A 24,748-nucleotide genomic window follows, 5' to 3' on the forward strand; every position below is an offset into this window, starting at 1 on the left:
AGGTAGAAATATATTGCGCTCACCAGATGGATGGGACCCCAAAACACCTTATAGTGTAGGAGTCAAACAGGCTTAAAAATGATGGAGTGTCCCCACAGATTTTTCACCGATTCCAACGGCAACCATGCAAATCTCCGGTAGATGGAATAGTTCAGAGATTCCCCTTCCACATGGTGGGTGGTAAAACCGAAAAAAATGGAGGGACATATAGCGTAATATTGCTAAAATCAATTTAATATCAATAAAGCTGATACACTTACAGACATCCGTGAAAGACAGGCATATAAGATGTAAAACAGCTGGGCTGACCAAGTCCTCTTTACATGTTTCGGCATAAATGCCTTTTTCAAAAAATAAAGACTTTATCTTTTGAAAAAGGCATTTATGCCGAAACATGTAAAGAGGACTTGGTCAGCCCAGCTGTTTTACATCTTATATGCCTGTCTTTCACGGATGTCTGTAAGTGTATCAGCTTTATTGATATTAAATTGATTTTAGCAATATTACGCTATATGTCCCTCCATTTTTTTCGGTTTTACCACCCACCATGTGGAAGGGGAATCTCTGAACTATTCCATCTACCGGAGATTTGCATGGTTGCCGTTGGAATCGGTGAAAAATCTGTGGGGACACTCCATCATTTTTAAGCCTGTTTGACTCCTACACTATAAGGTGTTTTGGGGTCCCATCCATCTGGTGAGCGCAATATATTTCTACCTTCACTGGTGACGGGATTTGCTGCACTTATATATGATTTGCACCATTATATATTGGACTTTTTCTCACCATCAATTGTTTACGTTACTTGTGGAATGTTTCCTGCGATTGGACAATTTATTTTGTTGGGAATTTTTTTCTTCTAGCGCTGCACATATTTTTGTATTTATTGATTTATCACCCTCCTTAGTTCAGTGATTGATGTCAGCTGCTTACATTTTTTAAGTTAGCGCAATAATCTCTATTTTATTCTATATCTATCACTTGATGGGTTGCAGTCCTTGCCTTTGTGTTTGTGCTCCAAGGTGCATCACTGCTAGCAGTCTTGGGTTCTCTGTGTTCCTCTGTGTATGACCTGGCTTGGCTGATGACTCTCCCGGCTCTTGACCCTGCATCGACAGACTACCCAGCTTTGGCAAATGTTTTGTACCAGTGGGGGTTGCACATCAGACTGTTGCACACGTAGCACAATTCCAACACCGCTGGTCATCCTGGTAAGAACCAAATGTCCTGGGCAATTTCCTGTCAGTTCTGGTGGCCATCTCGCTGCACTGATGTTGCTGCGTATGTGGCTGCTTGTTCGGTCTGTGCCCAGAACAAATCTCCTCGGGACCTTCCGTTGGGTCCACTGCATCCCATTCCCAATGGGGAGCATCCCTAGTCTTACCTGGCCATGGATTTTATTTTGGAACTTCCTGCACCTCGAGGTTACAAGGTTATCCTCATGGTTGTTGACTGGTTCTCCAAAATGTGCCAGTGTGTTCAGTTTTAGGTGGCTGCCTACTGCTCAGGAGCTTGCCTTGGTGTTTGCCAGGGAGGTCTTCCATTTACATGGGTTGCCTAAGGAGATTGTCTCGGACCATAGGAGCCAGTTTGTCTCCCAGTTGGGTATTCGACTCTTTCTCCTCGGCCTACCATCTGCAGTCCAGTGGTACCGCTGAGGGTTCCAACCAAGCTCTTGAGCAATTTCTTTTCTGCTACATTTCTGACCATCAGGATAATTGGGTTGATCTGCTACCCTGGGCGGAGTTTGCCAGGAACTCTGCCATCAACTCGTCTTCCTGAATGTCTCCATTCATGGGCAATTATGGGTTCCAACCTGCTCGCTGTGTTGCCCGAGTTGTTCTCGCCACAGGACATCCCAGCTGTGGAGAATCATCTTTGTGCCCTCTGTTTCTCTTGGGTGCACATTCAAGAGACTTTACAGGTCTCTGCACAGCATCAGAAGCTCCAGGCAGACTGGAGGCGTTTATCTGCTGCTTTGTACCAGGTCAGGGAGAGGGTGTGGTTGTCGACTCGTAATTTCAACCTCAGGGTGCCCACTCTAAAACTGGCACCCCGTTTTGTTGGGCCTTTTCCCATCCTCCGTAAGGTGAACCCGGTGGCCTATGCCCTTGGTCTTCCCCCTGGCATGCATATCTCCAATGTTTTTCACGTGTCACTTTTGAAGCCACTGGTTTGAATCGCTATACTTCTTTACTTACCCTCGTCCCATTCCTGTGAGCAATCATGAGGAGTATGAGCTCAGCAGGATCTTGGATTCTCGTCTGTTCTGAGGTCAGGTTCAATACCTGGTGCACTGGAAGGCTTATGGTCCTGAGGGGCGCTCCAGGGTTCATGCTCCCAGCCTTCTCCACGCTTTCCTCAGAAACTGTTTTTTGCTCTGCAGGGGGGGGGGGCCTTGAGGGGAGGGTACTGTCAAGGTTTTACCTTGCCCTCCTTTTGGCAGCCATCTTGGACATGTGCACACTGCTGCCTCTTAAAAAAACTCTGATTGCATCATCACTTTACTGCTCCATGGGTGTCGCACAGTGATGATGCTGCACACCTGACTATATCTATCACCTGATGGGTTGCAGTCCTTGCCCTTGTGTTTGTGCTCCAAGGTGCATCTCTGCTAGCAGTCTTCTGTTCTCTGTGTTCCTCAGTGTATGACCTGGCTTGGCTGACGACTCTCCTGCCTCCCGACCCCGCATCAGTAGACGACTCGGCATCGGTAGACTACCTGCTTCTGAGCTCGACACTGGCATGGATGACTACCCACTTCTGGACTTGAGCCCAGCTTGTTCCTGCTCTCACTTCCTCACTCTTGCTGTGCGTTTATTGTTCTTTGCTCCAATAAATTGCTTTATTTTACCTGCATTCCCGTGTGGTCTGGTTTCCTGGCCCCCTGACAGTAACACAGAAGATTGATTACTGTGCCTGCAACCAAGGCTTCATCTGCCGGTTTGCAAGACATGAATCGCTTAGTGCATGATCAACAGTGGAGAAAAAAAACGTTTCAGGACAGAAGGCCATTTCCATTGAGCACACCTCAATATAGGGGTGGCAGAGACCATGGTCCTGATTATTAGGTATGGAGACGCTGACAGGTGAATAGAGGAAATTTAGGATTACCCAGCGTCCTACCACCAGTATGCTCTAGTGGCAAAAACTATGTATCCTGAACCGTGATGGATTAAGTTCTCAGACACACAAGGATTTACGTAGGAGTAACATGACCCTTTTTTTAAAGGATAGCCAGCCAATCTCTTGTAGGGTTCTGAGGTTCTGACGAGATCCCTGTCTATAGGAAGAGTGGATGGATTGAGAACCCAAACAACAGACATATGCTGATGTAAATATGATGTCAGAAGGTATGTCAGAAGACAGCTCTGGGAGTTGGAAATAGGCATCCTTCTGAGCAACAATAGTACTCCTCTTAAAATCACATCTGCTGGATTTGGATTTGCCACATGGGCTAGCAGAACTTGTCTATTATTATTGTTGGAGCAAAGGATTCCTCCTGGCACAGTCAGCGGCTTGAAGGTGACTGATTGACCAACATGCCTGAAGTGCTTGATCTAAGGGTCCATCTGTCCTAGACTAAAGCTGTAACTTCCTATCAGAAGAGGAGCAACCAGGTACCCATAAGACACATATGGGTGGCACAAATATTCAAAAGGCCAGTAAGCAACCTCTTTTCCCAGAAGCTTCCCCAGGAGCGCTTTGCTGACTACTTGGTTGAGGACTCTTTCTCTCCAATTCTTTCTGGACTCCAGGCCAGGACTGCAGGAGTAAACCTTTTTGGAGTTAGACACTGACACTGACTCTTGAACTGCAGTCCTCTTTCATTCAGCAGACATGTACTCTGAGGCAGGAGGCCAGACAAAACACAGCTCTGTCAACTGAAGCTAGACTTTGATGGGAACTGTTTAGAGTCTCACAATGCAGACAAGATTGTCCCACATGTAGAATTATTCCCAGCCATTTGCTATCAAGTGAAGCTAGCCTTTTAAGGGGACTGCTAGACACTCACAATGCAGACAAGATTTTCTCGCTTGTAGAATTATCCCCAGCTATTTGCTGTCAAATGAAGCTGACCAGCCGCCGCCTATATACGCACGCCCACTCGCCAGCGGGGAAGCTGATCCACAGGCCTGGCGGTCGCGATTGTGGGTGGTCTGCTGTTGTAAACAAAGCAGAGCGTTGTTCTCTCAGGAATCAATGCAGAGCACCTGTGTTTTTCCTATTTAGGGTCACAGGTCCCTGGGTTGATTTCACAAGCCCACCCCCCCCCCCACCCCACACACAGTTAGAAAAACCCCCTAGGCTCACATTTAACCCTTTGATCGCCCCTTGGTTAACCCCTTCCCTGCCAGTGTCATTATTACAGTAACAGTGCATATTTTTAGCACTGATTACTGTAGTAATGTCACTGCCCCCCCCCCCCCCCCAAAAGTGTCAAAAATGTCAGGGGTCTGATCTGTCCGCCGCAATGTTGCAGTCCCGCTACAAATGGCTGATCGCTGCCATTGCTAGTAAAAAAAATAAATAAATACAAATGACAAATCTTTCCCCTAGTTTGTAGACGTGATAACTTTTGCGCAAACCAATCAAAATTGACCAAAAATATGTAGCAGAATACAATTTGGCCTAAAATGATGAAAACATTTTATTTTTAATTATTTTTTGGGGGGGGGGGGTGTTATATAGCAGAAAGTGAAAAATATATACCGTATATATATTTTTTTCTTCAGAATTGTCACGATTTTGTAGTAATATAGCGCAAAAAATAAACATTGCACAGGTGATCAAATACCACCAAAAGAAAGCTCAATTTGTGCCGTAAAAAATGACATCAATATTATTGGAGTACAGAGTCGCACGACCCTGCAATTGTCCATTAAAATAACGCAGTGCCGAATCACAAAAAATGGCCTGGTCATTAAGGGGAACATTTTCCGGTCCCAAAGTGGTTAAGGGGACTGTTTAGACTCTTGCAATGCAGACCAGATTGTCCCATTTGCCTGAGTTATTATTTAGGATACAATCAGTATTCTTCATACCAACTTCCATTGCATTGGAAGACAGGGAAGGGTTAAGGTAGGCTCCCGGGATGCAACTGCAGACAGATATACTCCTTAGAGACAAGTCCAACCCAAAGCTAGCACCAGAAGATAGCCACCCCCCCCCCCCCCCCAAGGACACACATCATCATGATTGATTAAGTATACCCCTGAAGGACACCGCATCCTCTAATGACAACTCCATGTATACGGCGAAGCTCATTAAGGTCACGTCAACCAAACAGTTGACTCATTATGCTGGAAAACCTCTTCCCCATAAGTGCCTTAATCTGACATCCTGCATTGCAGGTAGAAGTGTCCTGGTTGGGTTTTAAACTGAGCAACCCAGTACTTCAAGGCGCTGACCACTAAGACGTTCTGCTGCTCTGTCCTTCTGTTCAATTTGCACCCCTTCTTCAAGAATGAGCTTCTAGCTTAAGCATCATAGGAAAAAAGGCAATGCACTCCTTTGAAAGTGCTAAAAATACTTGCATTGCAGGTACCTCTGCCATTTTAGGCATCCTCACAGACTTACAAAAACGAGGTACAAAACCTGCTCAAAGCTCTTCCTCATCTTACTTTTAGGAATTTTTGGAAGATGGTTAAATTGGCCAGTTGACAATGTCAGACTAGAGAATTCTTGCACAGGGAGAGTTGTAATCGACTCCTTTAGAGTGTCTTGACTACCCGTGGCAACCTGTTGGTCGCTGTCATCTTGCTCACTGGATGCCTGAACAAATCAGGAAATTCATACAGGGTTTTTCCCTTTTAAGGCATGAGCAGCAAAGGCCCAGTTTACAGTGTGCATAATACATGTATCTGAAGATGCTAAATAGCAAGTGTCCATTAGTCAACTTTCCATACACCAGCTTTAAGAGGCCTGCAGAAGGGCTGACAGTCCAGGAACAGTATCAGTAAGGAAGACACTGCCCCCCTCAATCTATAACCTGCATAGAGCAGACAAGGCATAGAGGCATTGGACTGCAGCAGCACAAGGATTTGTTGCAGAAATAAACAAATCCTTGCAAGTCTAAAGGGAGAACTCCACATTAAGAAAATAAATATTATAACATGTACAATTGCTACTCAAGCCATGCAGTAATTTATTGAATAACACAATTGAATTCCCAATTTAAACTGCAGCTGCTGAAGTTACCTAAGCTGTCCAGAGAGACAAAGTAACAGTTGTTTGTTTGCTAGGTGAGAGAAAACCACTAAGGAGTTAACTATTGCTAAAGGAATACTACCACTGCAGACCTCTCACATCAGAGCATCACTACACAGGTGATTTCATTAGACAGAGCCTCCCAACACAGAAATAAAAACATTGCTTAAACAGATATCTGTTCAGGTCAGAAAGCAACTGCACCTAGCAGTATAGTTAGAAAGAGAGTTTCATAACACTAATTCTTTTTACTCTACTTGATACCATTATTTGTCATATTGATGTACCAATTCTCTTTGTACCACCATCTTCTGTTTCCTTTCAATAAAAGTTTGTATACACAAAAAAAAAAAAAAAGAAAGCAACTGCACCAAACTTTGATAATAATGCTACAATGCACATCAGAGCATAGAAATCTCCATAAGTTTCATTTTGGTTATTATTTATTTTCTTTAACATAAGTGGAGTTACTCCCTAGAAGCCCACGTGGCATCTGGTCCCTTCTACTGACCTCAAGCCAAACATACGTATCCTGAACCTCTTTCACAGGGCAATCGATGCATCTGCAGGGCGGCCCGGATCCCAGAGCAGAGCACACTATCATGCTGGGCACACTTAAGAGGTCAACCGCTGTTAGCAGGGCACAACTGCTCTTAGTTTGTGCACTACTTATGCATGCCTGATAGTTGGAGAGCACACTCTACAGAGGTGTCTTGGAGCAGTTGTCTGGCTTCAACATGTATTTGCAAATATATACTACAAAAGCCTAATTTCTCTTACATCCTCCGACAGTCCCCGCCTCTTCATATTCGTCACAATGGGGTTATTGACCTTTTCTCCATAGGAGTAGCTAGGCAACAGAATATGTTAATATCAAAGCTTTTAGCATACCCCACCCCTAGGGGGTGGTCCCCTCAGTCAATACCCTCCTGCTTCCTGCATTCCTACCTCAGTTTCATTTGTCTAGCTCAGGAGTTAGCAGGCTTAACCTGTGCTGGGATTTCAGTCTCAGCCTCTATTCTCTCTTTTTGATTTTATTTCAAGTATTTTCTCCTTTGGCCGCAAGGTTCTTTGTGCGGCAGTGCCTTAGGGTTCCTTGTTTTTTCTTGGACCCTTGGCTGTTGGGATGTTTTTATCCCTAGGTTATTTGTTTTCCTGGGTTGTTGCTCCTGTTGAGCAAGTTTTTTCATGTTGCCCAGTTGGTTTCCTTCTTTGGTAAGGTTCCTTTCTCTGATGTGGGTATTGCGTTGCTTTAGGCGCGGCTGCTGTTTTCCCACCCCTCATGTCTACACTGCTTTGGGACGTCCCCATTGTGACGAATATGAAGAGACAGCGACTGTCGGAGGACGTAAGAGAAAACTGAATTTTTGTAAAATCTTACCTGTAAAATTCCTTTCTCTGAGTCCTCCGACAGTCGCCGCCCCCGCCCCTCTTTTGGGGTTTGTTTATGTACTCTACTGCTATACTACTGAAACTGAGGTAGGAATGCAGGAAGCAGGAGGGTATTGACTGAGGGGACCACCCCCTAGGGGTGGGGTATGCTAAAAGCTTTGATATTAACATATTCTGTTGCCTAGCTACTCCTACGGAGCAAAGGTCAATAACCCCATTGTGACGAATATGAAGAGGCGGCGACTGTCGGAGGACTCAGAGAAAGGAATTTTACAGGTAAGATTTTACAAAAATTCCGTTTTTTTTTTTTCTACTAGAAGTGTGCTAGGGCTCCATTTATGTAGATAGACAGATAAATATGTATTCTCCACTTTGCTTTTTTGAAGGTATAGTGTGGAATCCACTTTGAAGTCATTTAGTCCTTTGAAAATACCCCTGGGCAATTCAAACGGGGCATATGATAAAAACTTGCATAATGAGAGGTTGCCTTTATTGAAAACTCAGTAGGCCCAGAAACATTCGTAGATGAGCTCATATGCAAATCTCAACTTTTCTAGGAAAAGTCAATCTTTGTCCCACCACCTTAGGCAAGTAAGTCCCTACCGTGTCCTGTAGTGAGTTGCCAGGTAGTGGGGTTAACGATAGTGCCCAGTAGGAACTAGGTATATAACACAGATAGCAGTGCCCATAGCACCTCAAGAAAATGGAGATTTGACTCATTGCTTAACTGAAAGGTATTTAGACTTATTTTACAGGTAATTGTGCTTTAATGTTTATACCGTAGCAACGGGGTAACTTTTAGGTGCTACTAGGTTATTGGACAATTTAATGTTTATTCTTCTTAATCTTCTTCATCTTACGACTGTCCACTAGTCAAAAATCTGTGTAATAGAACATTCCTGTGTTTTATTTAATTTCTACAAGCTCCCAAGGGCTTTAATAAGAGAACCATGAGCTCAGCATTTGTATAGTCCGCTGACTGCCCATTGAACAGTAAACAGTATTGTAACTGTGGGAAATTTCCGGCATTGTATCTTTGCTGAAAGGATTACTGGGAGATCTATAGGGTAATGGTTCTATTCTGTATTTTTGTGATGTGCACAATTACTGCTCTGGTTTTGCATTGTGTCCTTATATTACCCAAAAATGTGTTTTGTTTTCTGTTGCAGTTGAGAGGAGTATGCTGGACTTTCTTCAGCATGTGTCCACAAATAAAGATGTCCGGACCGCAAGTACTGAGGCCGATAAGCAATTGTCTGAATTTGACGTAGAGAAAAGTATGAGGGAAGACGTCTATAAAAGACTTGAGCATTTGCAGGTTAGACCAGCAAAATCCATACATTTCTCTTGACCCCTCGCACTTATGGTTCGGTTTCTCTAGATCTCAAATTTTTTTATGAAGCCCTTTTCATGAAACTTGGTTGTGCACGATCTCTGTAATGCCATTAAGGGAGGAAACATTAGCTTTGTCAGCTGAGAAAAGGTAAAAGGACCATGAGATAAGGATTACTTTTTAGCTTATGACTCATGCAGGGGTCATCTTTACATTAATGCAGATAAACCTTTGAAATCTCTTTACACAAATCCTCATGTTTTTCATAATATAGACTTCTAAAATGTCATTCTTATTAATAGTTCAATACTTCAATACTTTTAATAGTTCAATTCAGTATTGAGAATTTTTAATATATGCATGTCCATAGAAACATTATGTTACTTACAGTATGCCACTGCAACCAAACAAAATAGCTTTTTTTTCTTGTTATGAAAAAAAAAGACATACAGTACATCTGGGGTATCATCTCCCAGCTTCCTGAAAACCAAGGTCTAACAATCACTCAGAATCCTTCTGAGTTTAAAGAAGAATTCAAATAGGCATATAAAGCATATCTATGGTCCAAAATTTAAAGTGGTTCTGAAACCAGAACATTTTTATACCTTTTAATGCATTACTTACACTAAGTTAAAAAAATAACTCTGTAAGTGTATGCCCACCCCCACTTCCTTTTTTACCTACAGAGGCTTATATCAATCCAGTGTTGTGCCTGTCTGCAGCCAGCACTGTTGTCTCTCAATCTTCTTACAGACACAGAGGCAGCAACAGGAGGCATCAGCTCCAGCAGCTGTCAGTCAAATCCTGTGAAGAGGGAACAGGGCTAAGCCACGCTCTGCGTGTCTATAGACACACACAGCCCAGCTCTAGAGTAAGCCTGCAGGTATGCCCCCATAGCACCAAGAAAAGAAGAAGCTTAGAGCGCCGTCTGGGGACCTAAAAAGAGGAGGATCGGGGCCTATCTGTGCATTACCATTCCACAGAGCAGGTAAGTATAACATGCTTCTTATTTATTGAAAGCCTTTACAATCACTTTAACATCATTATATTCTTTTCCACTGTGAATTTGTTATTCCAAGCCTACTCAAATTAAAGTCTTACTAAATCCACAACAGTAAATCAGTATGTATATGCAGTAAAGCATGCTTGTTATACTCAGTGTGGAACCTAAGGGGTTAATCCTCTGCATTGTGTAAAAAGTCTGCTTGATCCTGTGTGCACAGATTATCCTCTTCTTCCATTGACTCCAGAACAGGTCCGGATAAGACAGGGCTTTTGGAGTTAGGCTGCACATTCTCAATTTGGAATGTATTGCTAGAGAGTTTTTTTTTTTTTTTTCTTGGGAGAGTGCATGTGATCAGCAGAGGGCCAATCAGCACTGTCCAGACAGAGGGTCAGGGGTCCTGATAGGACAGCTCAGTGCAGTATGAAAACTCCTCCTACATGCTTTACCAGGAACTGATAGTCACAAACCTGCTATATACTGCAGATGAGAAAAGGTATTTAACAGTTAATATTTACTAAGTCTATTGCATTTCCATGTTCTGTGTACTGTGGGAGGCCAGATATAGTTAATGCAGCCTCCTGGGTTTAGGAACACTTTAAAGCAGAACTTTACCCATAACAGCTTGATAAGAAATAATGTTCTTTAGCAAGGAATATACATTCCACAATAATAATTTATGCTATGAAAAGTAGTGTGAGCTGTAAATTGCCTTTGGCATTGCTCCTGTTGCTGCTTGCTGGAAGCTACCATTTTGCTGAAGCCCAGAACAGCAGTAAATCATAAAGCGAACTAAACCCATTGATTTAACAGTTTCACAAAACCGTTACATTCCTGGAATGCCGGGATTGCTAACTCACATTTGCTTGTGTCCTCAACCAAACTGTCAAGCAATCAAATGGCTGGTGTCATAACTGATCACATGTGCAGCACTATGGCAGTTGCAGATCTAACAGAAGCAGCTTTCTTGGCTGTAAAGGATAAGAGGGCTTAATTCTGCTTTAAGTCTGTCAACATAGTCTAGCATAAGGAACAAACTATTCAGAGAAAGGAGATACAATAAGACACGTGGCCACTCACTAAAACTTGAGGAAAGGCGGTTTAACCTTAAAGTGCGTAAGGGGTTCTTCACTGTAAGAGCGGTAAGGATGTGGAATTCTCTTCCGCAAGCAGTCGTATCAGCGGGGAGCATTGATAGTTTCAAAAAACTATTGGATGGACACCTTAAAGACCACAACATACAGGGGTATACAATGTACGGTTAAAAGCAAACACACACACACATCATAGGTTGAACTGGATGGACTTGTGTCTTTTTTCAGCCTCACTAACTATGTAACTAAGGAGACACAAGCCTGGGTGGCATTTAGAAGTCAGTCAAATCAACTGATAATGAGCTTCCTACAAATACAAATAGGTTTCCTAAATCCTTTCTAGATTTGATAGCGAACTAATGGGAGGTTTCTCAATACTGAGATGGCTACTATTTCCCTAATGATCGTCTGAGATCATTAAACTCTACACTTTTCGGCTAAAATAACATCACTTTCAAGCAGGTCAAAAAGTCCATGGGTGGTCTAGCACACAACCCTCTGGTAAAACAGGGCAATGTGTTTCTGCAGGACAGCTAATGGAGTTATTAAAAAGAACTAGATAAATGGAAACATTTTTTATAATCTATCAATCATAAATTGTTACAAGAAATACTCTGCGTTAAAACAGTTCGGCCTGTACAAATTTGGCAGTGGCTAAAAATGATAAAAAATGGAGAACAACTGAGCATGTGCAGAGCAGGGTGAGACAGTATATTACTAGATTTTAAACCATATAGACCATTATTTTCATTTCAATCGTTTATTAATGTTTTTCGACATACAACAAATATATTCCGTCAGTATGTACAAAGATCAAAACAGTGAAACTTGGTAAGCAATAGCATATACCGTAAATTGTACAGAGTACCTCAAGGCACTAATGGAGCGCCGTGGGGGCTCCAAGATCACACCAAGATTCCATGGCTAGGGCGCCAATCAAGGCCGAGGCGGGGCACCCACGAGGCCCGGCACCCCACTGGGAGCATACTGTGCCGTTTCCCCCCAGCCCACCCCTCTCCCCTAACCAATCCCCCGTCAGATAGTCAGCAGACCCCCCTCAAACCATAGATCAACTCATTTCTCTCCCATCTCTCAGAGTCCAAAAAATATAGGACAGATCAGGCAATTGATCAGGTACATTATAATAATAAGAAAAACAATAACAGTCAAATTTAAAACTAGTAGACTATCAACTGGACAGTCCAAACAAACAGTGCCTCCGGTGTTCAGTCAACAATCAGCAATTACATATCATATTCAAATGTATTCACGCTCAACTAGGGTACTTCGTCTGCCACCCCCTCCACTGCTGCTGGAAGGCTGGGAGGTTATCTCCCAAACTAGAAAAGTGTTTTTCATATGAGTGGATTACCCTCACTTGCTTGATGACATCGTAAACAGTGGGAATTTTGGTAGATCTCCACGCCGCCGCCACATTCACTCTGGCCGCCAATAAGATATGTGAAATAATACATCTATGCCCTTTCGGAATAGTACGAATACCCAAATTGAGCAATGCCAAGGAAGGCGACAGCGGAAGTTTCAGTCCCGTAACTGAGGCCACCAAAGCGTAGATTGCCACCCAGTAGCTCCTAAATCGTCTACACTCCCAAAATATGTGGAGTATAGTACCTCTGGCCCCACAGTCCCGCCAACAGGAATCCGAAGAATCCTTAAACATGTGTACCAATCTCGATGGAGTAAGGTAGCTCCTATTAAGAAGTTTAAGCGCCCCCTCCCATAGACCATTATTTTCAGTGTTTTATATAACTAAACCTGCAAAAGGGGCTAGCCTGAAGAGATCTAGCAGGACTTTGTGAAGAATTTAACATATTTCATCCTTACATTTTGTGACTTATTCACTATGCCCTGTGAGTAACTAAGTAGGCACTGCTGTGTTACATAATTTCCAGAGCTTGCCTTTTGAAATGCAGCAGTGCTGAGAGGATAAGTTCCAGGAGGCAGAGTCAGTACAGGAATCGCTGCTTGCAGGCAGTAGGATACCATGGGACATGTAGTCTTTAGAAGTCAAAAGTAAACGGCAGAGCAAGGAAATCCAAGGAATTGTAGAAAGACATGCCTAACAGACAGACAGATTTCAGAACATGAAAGAAGATATTTTCAAGTACGCTTACATTGAATTCCCAAATATAACTATGTTTGTATTGGTATAATGCTGATGTTATAAAAAGTGTCAGTTAAAGAAATTCTATGGTCACAGCAACTTCCAAGCTCTTCTGCATTGAGGATAATAGTTTTAGATTTGCTGCATTTCTTAAATGGGCATATCTGCTTCAAGTGGTGTTTTTCTTTTTCTTGCTTTTCGAACAGTTTATTGAAATAATCAAACAAAAGCGTGACATCTATAGATTCACATATGGACTAAAATGATTTGCTCTTGACTCTTGTGTGTTTACATTTATTGCAGTCAGTGCTGCCTCCAGATTCCTTGAAACCAGAGGCGAAAAGGCTTTTGGAAAGGTTGATCAAACTGGGTCAGAGAAATGGTTTAAATCTTTCATCTGAGTTGCAACAGGTAAGCTGTTCAATTACTTATGTGTTGAAGAATTGGTGCATACCCATCCCAAGCCTGAGCATTGCAAAATGAGCTGACCATATGGTGAAAAACAGTACCATGCAAATATTTTTAGCACATGGAGAAAAAAATGCTATCAAGCATGAAAGCTTTTATAAATTATGCAGTTAATATTTTGATCAACCAATAAACTGCCTAAAAAGTGTACATAAAATCATATTTGGTGTGACCACAACTTGCTTTTAAAACAGTTGCTTTTTACATTCACTTGCACGCAGTTTCTGAAGGTACATGGTTTTCTGAGGGTACTGGATTGTTCTAAGCATCCTGAAGAACTTGCCACAGTTAAAGGGTTGGTTACCCCAACACTTCATATTCCTTATATGTGCTTGCTGTACCATGTACTTGTATGAGAACGTATCCTATTCTCTTTGTCTTGCTTCCTTTGTGTGAAATCCTTGGTGTTCCTGCCATTCCCTCTACTTTCCTATTAAAAACTAACCACACTAAGCAGGAAAACACACAGGTGGTCAGTTCTCTAGCTGTGCTGGGAACTGAGTTTACTCTCCTCCAATGTCCACTTGTCCTGACAATGTGCTGCTGCTTCTCCTCCCCCTAGCTATTATGCAGCAGAGAATGCGATCACTTATAAAAATAAGGAAAAAAGGTATTTATAATCTATTTTCATATCTATTCACAAATGTTTTGCCTTTTATTTCTATTTTAAAAGGAGTGGGTTGTTTTACAAGGTGATTGTTTAACCACTTCCGGACTGCCCACCGCAGATTTACATCGGTACTTTGACGTTAAATACCATGGTTATGGCAGCAGATAGCTGCCATAACCCCGGTATTTTTTGAAACTACGGGCAGTCCTCTTTCACATAAGGGTGGTCCCAGCGGCAGATCCCCCCGTCCCCCATCCCGCCGCTTCCCAGTCGTTTTCCCCGCTTGGCAGACCCGCCGGCAGTGGGGAAAACCAATTCGGTCCGCACTCCTCACAGGCAGGAAGTCGAGTGAGGGCAAGAAGGCCCCCACTCGACTCTATGGTCTTAGAGAACCGGCGCAACGTCAAACATCATCTCCTAGCAACGCATTTAAAGAGACAATTTTTTTTCATCATGAAAAAAAAAAAACACTTTTTTTTTTTTTTTTTTAGTGTAGATTCTTTTTTTAGTGTAGATGTGAGGTCTGAGGTCTTTTTGACCCCAGATCTCACAATAAAAGGTCATTTCATGCTTATTTCTATTACAAGGGATGTTTACATTCCTTGTAATAGAAAAAAAAAAACAATTGTGTAATAATAGATAAAATAAATAGGAAAAAATAAAAAATAAAGGGCCCTGTCCCCTTTAGCTCGCACGCAGAAGCGAACGCATACTCAAGTCCCGCCCACATATGTAAACAGTGTTCAAACCACACATGTGAGGTATCGTCGCAATCGGTAGAGCCAGAGCAATAATTTGAGCCCTAGACTTCCTCTAACTCTAAGCTGGTAACCTGTAGAAATTTTTAAAGTGTCACCTATGGGGATTTTTAAGTACCAATGTTTGTCGCCATTCCTAGAGCGTGAGCAATTTTGAAGCATGACATGTTTGGTATCTTTTTACTCAGCGTAACATTATCTTTCACATTATAGAAAAAAATGGGCTAACTTTACTGTCTTTTTTCCTTCTGTCTCTGCAAAATAATCCTAGACTGGCTCAATGATATTGAGATCAGGGCTCTATGTTGGTCATGCCATCTGCTGCACAATTCATTTCACTGCAGATGGTTCTTTATTATTTAGTAATGTGTTTGGGGTCATGTTCAAGTTAGGACCAACCAGACTCTTCCCTAATAGTATTAGATAATGGATAATAATCTGCCTGTACTTCTCAGCAGTGAGGGTGCCGTTTGTTTTTACCAACTCCCTTTGCAGAAAAGCAGCACCAGACTTGCAGAGTACTTCCATCAGGTTTTACTGATATCTAAAAACAATAAACCATAATTCCTTTAATAACCATTCTCTAGCCCTTCATGTAGGCAAACTGTTAGAGTGGAATATTTTCATGTTGGTTTCTCAGTACGGAGCAAATGCTGCCATTTTTATTTATCATCCTGAATGGAAAGAAGGCTTTTAACAAAGTGAATTTTGGTAAATATATAATACAAGGTCAGCCTGTGATTACTTTGAATACCCAGCCATCCATATGGAAAATTAAACTGGATTTTTGCTAGGTCATAATTGGTTGATTGCAGTGAACACACCATATTTTCTAAGCATTATGAACATTTACTTTTCAAATTGAACAGCCTCTAATCTTTTATCTGTGTCTTTGTCTGCTTAGCTGGGTCATTTTGTTGTTTTTTTTTTTTCCACCTCGAAGGAATGGAGGGGGAACAAAAGTTTAAAAGTGAGAAGTACTTAAAGGATAAGTTCACCTTTGGGAATATGTTACATGTGCAACCCTATTTTAGGGTGGAACATGTAACATGTTACCAGTGCTGCAGCCGTCGCCCGCTGCTTCCCTCCCTGTGGCAGTAGTAAGGGGAGAAGTTCCCTGTACTAGCTGTCACTGTTTGAAAACAGCGTGGCCGTGCGAGGCTCTGCCCACACGGCCGCATCATTCATATGCACAGCTCCGTGTGCCTGAATAAACTACAAGCCCCGAGTTCCTTAGCGGCTGTTGCCTTGTAGTTCTCAATGAACTTCCACAGTGCTGTGGAGCCCCGTTGTAGTTCATTGAGTCTTCCTGTCAGGGAGTATCGGCTTATCCGTACGGGATGTATGGGTAACCTGATACACTGATAGTGTGTAGGAAACCTGCATGACTTCAGTGATCTGCTGATAACTGGTGCAATGCTTTCCAGGCACCTACTACAATAAATAATAAATGTACATTTTTTTTTTACCTGCTAAAAAAAAAAAAAAAAAAAAGTACATTTATTATTATTATTTTTTTTTTTTTTTTAATTAACTTTTTTAACGAATTCTAGTTTGGGGAGTTGGGAAGAATCCAGTCACTGAGCAAGATGGATCAGTGGTTTTCATAGATCTTGGCTGATATTTCTTGTATAAAACAATTATGGTAAAAGAGGGTTCTAGACTGCTGATCAGTCTTGCTTTTCTGGTCCCTGAGTAGGGTGTGGACAGAAATGACCTGACTAATGAGAAGATCTGAGGAGTGCACAATGAGGTGTCACAATCTTTATGATCATTCAGCTGTCCCTGTCATATACAGTTTTCTAAATGTATTAATGTCCTAGAATACCTAAGAGTTGCATTCTGGTAACTTGTGTATTATTAACCAAGTATAACATGTCTTTTATTTTAATAAAGAAAAATAGCCTGATAGTGGTGCTGGACATCTGGTTTTCAGAAGAGCTTTGGAAGCACATCTAGAAACACTTGCTGCAAAATTTCTGCATCAGAGAGACTTTGCTGATGCAGGATAACTGCTTGGTATTTCAGTCGGTTTAACCAGATGCCATTTTTTTCCATTTCACTATACCCTTTTTACCAGAAGAAAATCATTTTTCTTAACCTGTCTAACACACACTGACCTTTTCTTGATACAGAAGTGAAGAACATTTCAAACCAATCAGTCTTTTCTTTTGCATACAGAAAATTTAAGTGAAAAGGGAGATTTTTTTTTCCCCTCAAGCTTGACTTTTTCAGGGAAAGTTAAGATTGGGGTATAAATTTAGCTGCCTATATCTCTAGCTATACTGTTCTTTTGTTGTGCAATTTTCACTGAGGTAAACCTCTGTTTATGCATTGTTCCTCATATGCTCAAATTGAAATTGCACAGGATTATGACGGATCTCCTTCAGGTAAAACATCACTTACAAGAATTCTGTACACCCTTTGCACCATTGTGCCTAGCTATAGGTTTTCCAATATGTGCATCTCTCTCAGCAACCTCTGAGGTCTCTTGCAGAATAAAGACAGATTATTAAAACAGTCTGTCTGGACATTTTATGAATGTCAGACCTTATATGTATGAATGCAGTCAGAGGTCACATGATACACAAAGGCCTAACGTGTAACATTCTTGGCTAAGGTTTTTTTTTTAACCAAGTCATTTTACAGAGTTTTTTGCAAAATTAGACATTAAAACATTTACAAAACTAAAAACATCCCAATCTCCTATCTGCTCCTATTGCAAGCATAGCATAATCCAGTAACCTAACAAACAATCGAATCAAGGATAACCAAGCCAATATTAAATACATCTGAAAGAAGCTGCAGATTGCCTTGTGAGCATAGAGGGCACATTAACTCTAGAAACAATGCTGAAGTCTGCGTAACTATGGTCAATGCCTGGAAGACTAATTCAATCGTTCCAACTGTACCACCTTTCATTATCCTCATTACACAATTTTCTTTGGTGTTTAGATACAATGCAGATCTTTTCACATGAATGTAGAGATCAGGTGCAGATAGTGGAAACCTGGTAGATTATCAGGGGTGTATATTGGGATACTCAAAAACAGTACCATCCATACAATCCTGCTAAGCTTTAACCCTTATAATCATTTACTAAATGTATGTACTAAGCTCCATTCTGATTGGATTGGGGTTGATTTGTCATGAATGAATCTGCATTTAACCTGTATCTTATTTAGTTGTCAACTGTGCCAGATGTAGCCAACACAGGAAGTGAGAGGAAATCCTTCCAACGAGGGAATCCCAGGTTGTCACCAGAACTAATGACCCTGTTGGAAGATTTCCCCTCTATTCCTGTTCTGGTGACAAACCAAAATAAAGAGGGTTAATCTCCCTAATGGGGGCACAGACAGCAGTAAAAAACAGACAGACATTCTACTCCCTCTCCACTATCCAAAACAAAAAACAACCAAATGTTTTTTAAGAGTCCACTAGCCTAATTTGAGAGGCAGAGATGGCGTATTGGGGTCAAGCGGAAGTAAAACTGCCGTATTCCAGGTAATTTAAAATTGTTGTGGATGTTTATGGATGTTTAGCAGAGCACATTTTATGATTGCTAGCCCCGTCACATTTCCTTGTGTTTTTGTTTCCTTTCAGAAAATCAAGGCTATCAAGAAGAAGATGAGTACTCTTTCCATTGACTTCAGCAAGAATTTAAATGAAGACATCACATTTCTGCCTTTCACCAGGGAAGAGCTAGGTAAAATTAAAATACTGAAATGTTCTTACATAAACATTATAACCATACAGATTTTAGTAAGAAGGAACTAAAAAAATAAAGTCCTCCTTCCGAATCATGGCACAGTAAAGCCTTCTAGCCTTCTAGAACAGAAGGTAATCACATGTCTAATCCCTGTCACGGGGTAACGTGGCAGAGCCTGACGTAAAAGGAGTGGCTTACCGGGTAACTGGCGTGGCACAGGTTCACCAGAGGCGCGGAGTCTAAGTGTTAGCCGGTTTTCACCAGGGCCCCAGATGGTGGGGATGGATTTGGCTGCTTGCTAACACCAGGTCACGGCCCCCTGGATTCCCTGGGTGAGCCAGGAACAGGTCCGGGACCAATAGCCGGTAGCAGGTAAACGGATCAGGACGAGACAGGAGGATAATCAGGACAAGCCAAGGTCAGGGCGGGCAGCAGGTAATCAGAATCCAAAGACAAGCCGGGTCAGGTAAACAGGAACAGCAGATCTAACAGGCACAGGATACAGGAGAGCTGATGATCACACAGCAATGACTCGGAGTGATCACTGGCTTTAAATAGGCCGTTTGGCGCCAAAGGCGGATTGCGTGCGCATGCGCGTTCACGCCAACGCATGATAGCCGCGAACTACCTAAGGTAGCCTCAGCGCATGCGCATGCACGTAGGCGTTCGCCGGTTAGCGACGCCAGTGCGCCTGCGCAGGGTATTGAGTCCCTGACAATCCCATTGCATATTCCAAAAATAAGAGGATTATTCCTCTTTTAGGGAGGGGTCAGCAATGGCAGCCTACACACACTTTTGTGTGTGTTTCCTTTCAGAGGGCACAACTATTGGGGGGTATATAAAATAAAATGGATGAGTTGGAAATGTTAGTACATGAGGAGGACATTGACCTTGTGGGAATAACAGAAACTTGGTTCGATCCCTCAAATGACTGGCTGGTCAATATCCAAGGGTATTCTGTGTACCGGAAGGACAAGGTAGGAAAAAGAGGGGGAGGGGTATGTCTCTATGTCAAGAATAATGTAAGGGTGATAGAAAGGAATGATATTATGGAAGGGATGATTATGGAGTTAGAATCCGTGTGGGTAGAACTCCATAGGGAAGAAGTGAAGGGAAAGTAATTGTGGGAGTTTGTTATAGGCCACCCAACCAAAGGGAGGATGTGGAGCTGGAAATAATATCACTGTTGGGTAAAGCGGCAAAGCTGGGATCAGTCATCATATTAGGGGACTTCAATAATCCCAACATTGACTGGGAAGAGGGGACTACACACTCACAGAAGGCCCGTCTCTTCATGGAAACCTTACAGGACAACTACATGTCTCAGTTGGTGGATTCTCCTACTAGAGATAATGCAGTGCTGGATCTATTGATCACTAATGACCCAGACCTAATCTCGGAGGTAGGAGTCCAGGACAACCTGGGCTCTAACGATCACAGGATGATCACATTTAACGTAAATAACAATATAACAAGGCAAGAGGGGAACATAAGAACCCTAAACTTCAGAAGAGCAAACTTTCCCAAATTGTGCTCAATGATGGAAAGGGTAAACTGGGACCAAACCCCAGGAACACTGACCACGGAGGAAAAATAGGAATGCTTTAGGAACATATTAAACAAAAGCATCTCGCAGTGCATTCCTATGGGAAATAAATTTAGAAGAGACCAAGCCAAACTTGACTGGATGAACCGTAATGTTAAAAAATGTATTCGGGGAAAAAAATGGCCTTCAAGAAATATAAATCAGAGGGCACATTATCGGCTTTCCAGCAATACAAGGAGGCAAATAAGAAAAGTGAATACGAAATAAAAATGGCTAAAATCAACTTCGAGAGACAAATAGTGGAGGATAGTAAAAAAGAACCCTAAGAAATTCTTTAAATATATCAACAGCAAAAAAACAAGGGCAGAGCATGTTGCACACATAATTAACGATGAGGGGATGATGGTTACAGAGGACACTGAAAAGGCAACCATGCTTTATGCTTTTTTCTCCTCAATCTTTACACAGGAAAAAGAAGGGGTACACTGACCATGACTGTATGGTTAGCAGTAATTCACAGGACTTGCCGCTATGGCTAACAGAGGGTGAAATCAGGGAAAGGCTGGATAAAATGAACACAAATAAATCACAAGGCCCGGATGGCGTACATCCGAGAGTACTCAAAGAACTTAGTAAAACTAGATCTAGACCACTGTTCCTAATCTTTGCTGACAGTATTATGACAGGAAATGTACCAGGGGATTGGAGGAAAGCTAATGTGATACCGATATTCAAAAAAGGGCAGAGGCATGTCCCAGGAAATTATAGGCCGGTCAGTCTGACATCGATAGTATGTAAACTTCTGGAGGGGATGATAAGGGACTATATCGTAAAGTTTTCTAAAGACAACAACATTATCAGCAGTAATCAGCACGGGTTTACTAAAGGGCATTCCTGTCAAACCAATCTCTTAACATTCTACGAGGAGGTGAGCTGTGAGCTAGATAGGGGGAGACCAGTGGATGTGGTTTACCTGGATTTCGCTAAGGCGTTTGATACAGTTCCCCACCAGCACTTAATTTATAAAATAAGGTCTGCAGGCATCGACCACAAGGTTTGCTCTTGAATACGGAACTGGCTAAAAGGGCGTGTCCAAAGGGTGGTAATAAATAGCGCATACTCAGACTGGTCTGGGGTGGTAAGTGGGGTCCCCCAAGGCTCAGTCCTTGGACCAACCCTGTTAAATTTATTCATAAACAGCATTGAGCACGGGATCAGTAGTTCTATATCAGTTTTTGCAGATGACACAAAATTGGGCAGGGCAATAACTGCACAGCATGAGGCAGATATCCTACAGAATGACCTGAACAAAACAACAGAGTGGGCAACAACATAGCAAATGAGGTTTAATGTGGAGAAGTGCAAATGTGGCCCTGTCTTTTTGGCTCACAAGCGGCCCTTTCGTCCCGCAGGGTCGCAGGTCAAGGGTTGTAAATCCTCCCGCTCCTTCGCAGGGGGTTCCAAGAGACCCTGGGGTGGCAAGTCTAAGACGGGCTCCTCTGGTCTTGCGGATAAACCCTCCTCCTCCTGAAGGAACGCCCTCACCTGTGTTAGGGGTGGGGGGATGTCTTTGTTTCTTTCTGGACCCATGGACCTCGTTCATCCAGGACAAATGGGTACTCGAGTTGATTCAGTCAGGTTACAAGATTGAGTTTGGATCCTTGCCCCCGGCAAGGTTCTTCCATTCCAATCTGCGTCTGTCCTCGGATTGGCTTCAAGGCCTTCTGGGAGAGGTGCAGGATTTGTTGTCACAAGGTGTCATGATACCAGTTCCAGAGTTGGAATGTTTTCAGGGGTTTTAGTCAAACCGCTTTCCCCAGGAAGAGGGGAAAGTTCACCCAATCCTGGATCTCAAGGCCCTGAACCACTTTGTGTGGGTTCAGAAATTCAGAATGGAGGCCATTCGCACAGTTGTGGCTTCCCTTCATCAAGGGGACTTTCTGGCCTCCATCGATATCAAGGATGCTTACCTTCATATTCCAATCTTTAATCGGGCATCAGCTTTTTCTTTGTTTTGCCATAGGCGAGGAGCATTATCAATTTGTGGCGTTACCTTTTTGGTCTCGCCTCAGCTCCTCGGGTGTTCACAAAAGTGTTGACCCCGGTGTTAGCCTTACTCAGACAGCGGGGGATTTCGGTACTGGGGTATCTCGACTATCTTCTTCTGAGGGCGGAGTCATAGTCTGTCCTGAGGAGGATCTGGGCATCACGGTTCCTACTCTGCAGTAGTTTGTCTGGACTCTGAATTTTCAAGAGTCAGCCTTTACCCCGTCCAAGTTGGACTTCCTGGAGCTGACTCTGGATTCAGCCTCAGCCTGGGTGTTTCTCCCAGAAACTAAACTCTTGAAATTGCAACATGCAATTCGGCTTCTGTTCAATCGCCGGTCGTCTCTCAGAACTTGCATGCAGGTGCTGGACCTGATGGTTTCCACCTTTGAGGCTGTTCCATACCAGACTTCTACAAAAGGAGACTCTATCCAAATGGGATAGGAATCCACAGTCCCTGGACAATCTGATCCTGTTGAGTCGGGGTGCGAGATGGTCTCTGCTTTGGAGGCTACCTGAGTCGATGGGCACTGTGTCTGGGCGAATGGCCCCTTCACCCGGAAGTGTTTCAACCACTGTGTCTCTGGTGGGGAACCCCTGATGTGGACCTGTTGGTCTCTTGTCTAAACCGGAAGGTTCCGAAGTTTGTTGCAAGGTCTCAGGATCCTCTGGTAGACGCTCTGGTGGCACCTTGTGCCTGGTATCACCTGGATTTATGCCTTTCCTCCAATGCAACGTCTGCCGAGACTTCTGCGCAGAACGAGGCAGAAGGGGTTCCAGTGATTTTGGTGGCCCCAGACTGGCCTCGTCGGCACTGGTACACGGGCCTGGTAAGACTGGTAGCCGATGCCCTTTGGTGGCTTCTTCTCAGAGAAGATCTTCTGTCTCAAGGACCGATTTTCCATCCAGTTTTATGGTCGCTGGCTTTAAACGGCCTGGTTATTGAAAGCCAGGTATTGAAGGATGGATGTTGTCAAAATTCAGTGATATCTACTCTACTTAATATCTACTCTACTTAAAAGCTAGGAAATCTACTTCTCTGAAGATTTACCATCTAGTTTGGAAGTCGTATATTACTTAGTGTGAGTTTCGGGGGTTTTCCCCCTGTTCCTTTTCGGTATTATGTCTGCTGGAGTTTCTACAAAGGGGTGTAGATCAGCGTTTGGCCCTGGGCACCATTAGAGGCCAGATTTCAGCCTTGCCAATTTTCTTCCAAAGACTGTTGGCCACTAATTCCTTGGTTCATACCTTCGTGCAGGGAGTTCGCCATCTGGCCCCTCCGGTACAGTCCCTGGTGCCTCCGTGGGATCTTTCTCGGTGGCTCTCATTTCTGCACGCAGGGTCTCGGAGCTGGCTGCGTTGCCCTGTCGGTCGCCTTACCTGGTGGTTCACAGGGACAAACTGGTGCTTCGTCCCTGTCAGTTGTTACTTCCTAAGGTTACTTCGGGTTTCCACTTAAACTAAGACATTGTGTTGCCTTCGTTATTTCCTAAGCCAAAGCATCCAAAAGAAGTTGCTTTGCATTCTTTGGATGTGGTCCGAGCCATCAGGGTGTATTTGATGGTGACTGAGACTATTCGAAAATCGGATTCCTTGTTTATTCTTATGGCTGGTCCTCGTAAGAGGCAGGCTGCATCTGCTGCGACCGTTTCCAGATGAATCAGGCAAACGGTGGTGCAGGCCTATTCAATTAAGGGTCAGGTTCCTCCTTTCCCTGTTAAGGGGCATTCCACAAGGGCGCTTATTGCCTCCTGGGCCTTCCGTCATCAGGCGTCAGTGGTCCAGTTTTGCAAAGCGGCCACCAGGGCGTCTGTACACACATTCACCAAGTTCTACAAGGTGGATATTTTCGCATCTGCAGATGCTGCCTTTGGCCGCAAAGTTTTGCAGGCCGCTGTGGCAGAGGCTGCTGCCTCTTGAGGGTGTTTTTTTTTTAGGAGGTGAGCTCCAGTTCTTCCTGGTTGAGCTCTTGGTTTACCTGGTTGGCCAAGTTTAAACCCTTTTCGGAATTTCGTTTATTGCTGTGTTTTTTCCCACCTCCCATGCTGATACTGCTTTGGGACATCCCATCTGTCAAAGATGATATGAAGCTGTGGCGGTCAATGAACGAAAGAGAAAACTGGATGTTTGTGTTACCGTAAAATCCTTTTTTCTGATGTTCATTGACGGACACAGCACCCACCCCCTGTGGAGTTGGATTATGTATTCTTTGACACTGCTTGTTACAAAACAGGAAGTGGGAGTATACCACCTGGGACTGCCCTATAGGCGTAGTTAAGCTTTGTTAACCCTTTTCCGCCTAGTGTCCTACTCCTAGGAAGAGCAGCATAACCCATCTGTCAAAGAAGATATGAAGCTGTGTCCATCAATGAACATCAGCAAAAAAGCTTTTTTACTTTCTGCTATAAAACACATCCAATAAAAATAAAAAAAAAAATATTTTCTTTGTCAATT

At 43.1% G+C, this 24,748-nt stretch overlaps 1 protein-coding gene across 1 annotated transcript in view; it reads left to right on the top strand.

Moving 5' to 3' along the window:
• The window catches only part of THOP1 (thimet oligopeptidase 1), a 68,924-nt gene that overhangs the window by 6,503 nt on the left and 37,673 nt on the right, over positions 1–24,748 (top strand). The window contains exons 2-4 of the mRNA XM_082252935.1: positions 8,772–8,920; positions 13,461–13,568; positions 18,597–18,699. Of these exons, the coding sequence (XP_082109061.1) occupies positions 8,772–8,920; positions 13,461–13,568; positions 18,597–18,699 (360 nt within the window). The remainder of the gene's footprint in view (positions 1–8,771; positions 8,921–13,460; positions 13,569–18,596; positions 18,700–24,748) is intronic.

Source organism: Pelophylax lessonae (assembly GCF_965119305.1).
Source record: "Pelophylax lessonae genome assembly, chromosome: 1".
NCBI classification, from domain to species: domain Eukaryota; kingdom Metazoa; phylum Chordata; class Amphibia; order Anura; family Ranidae; genus Pelophylax; species Pelophylax lessonae.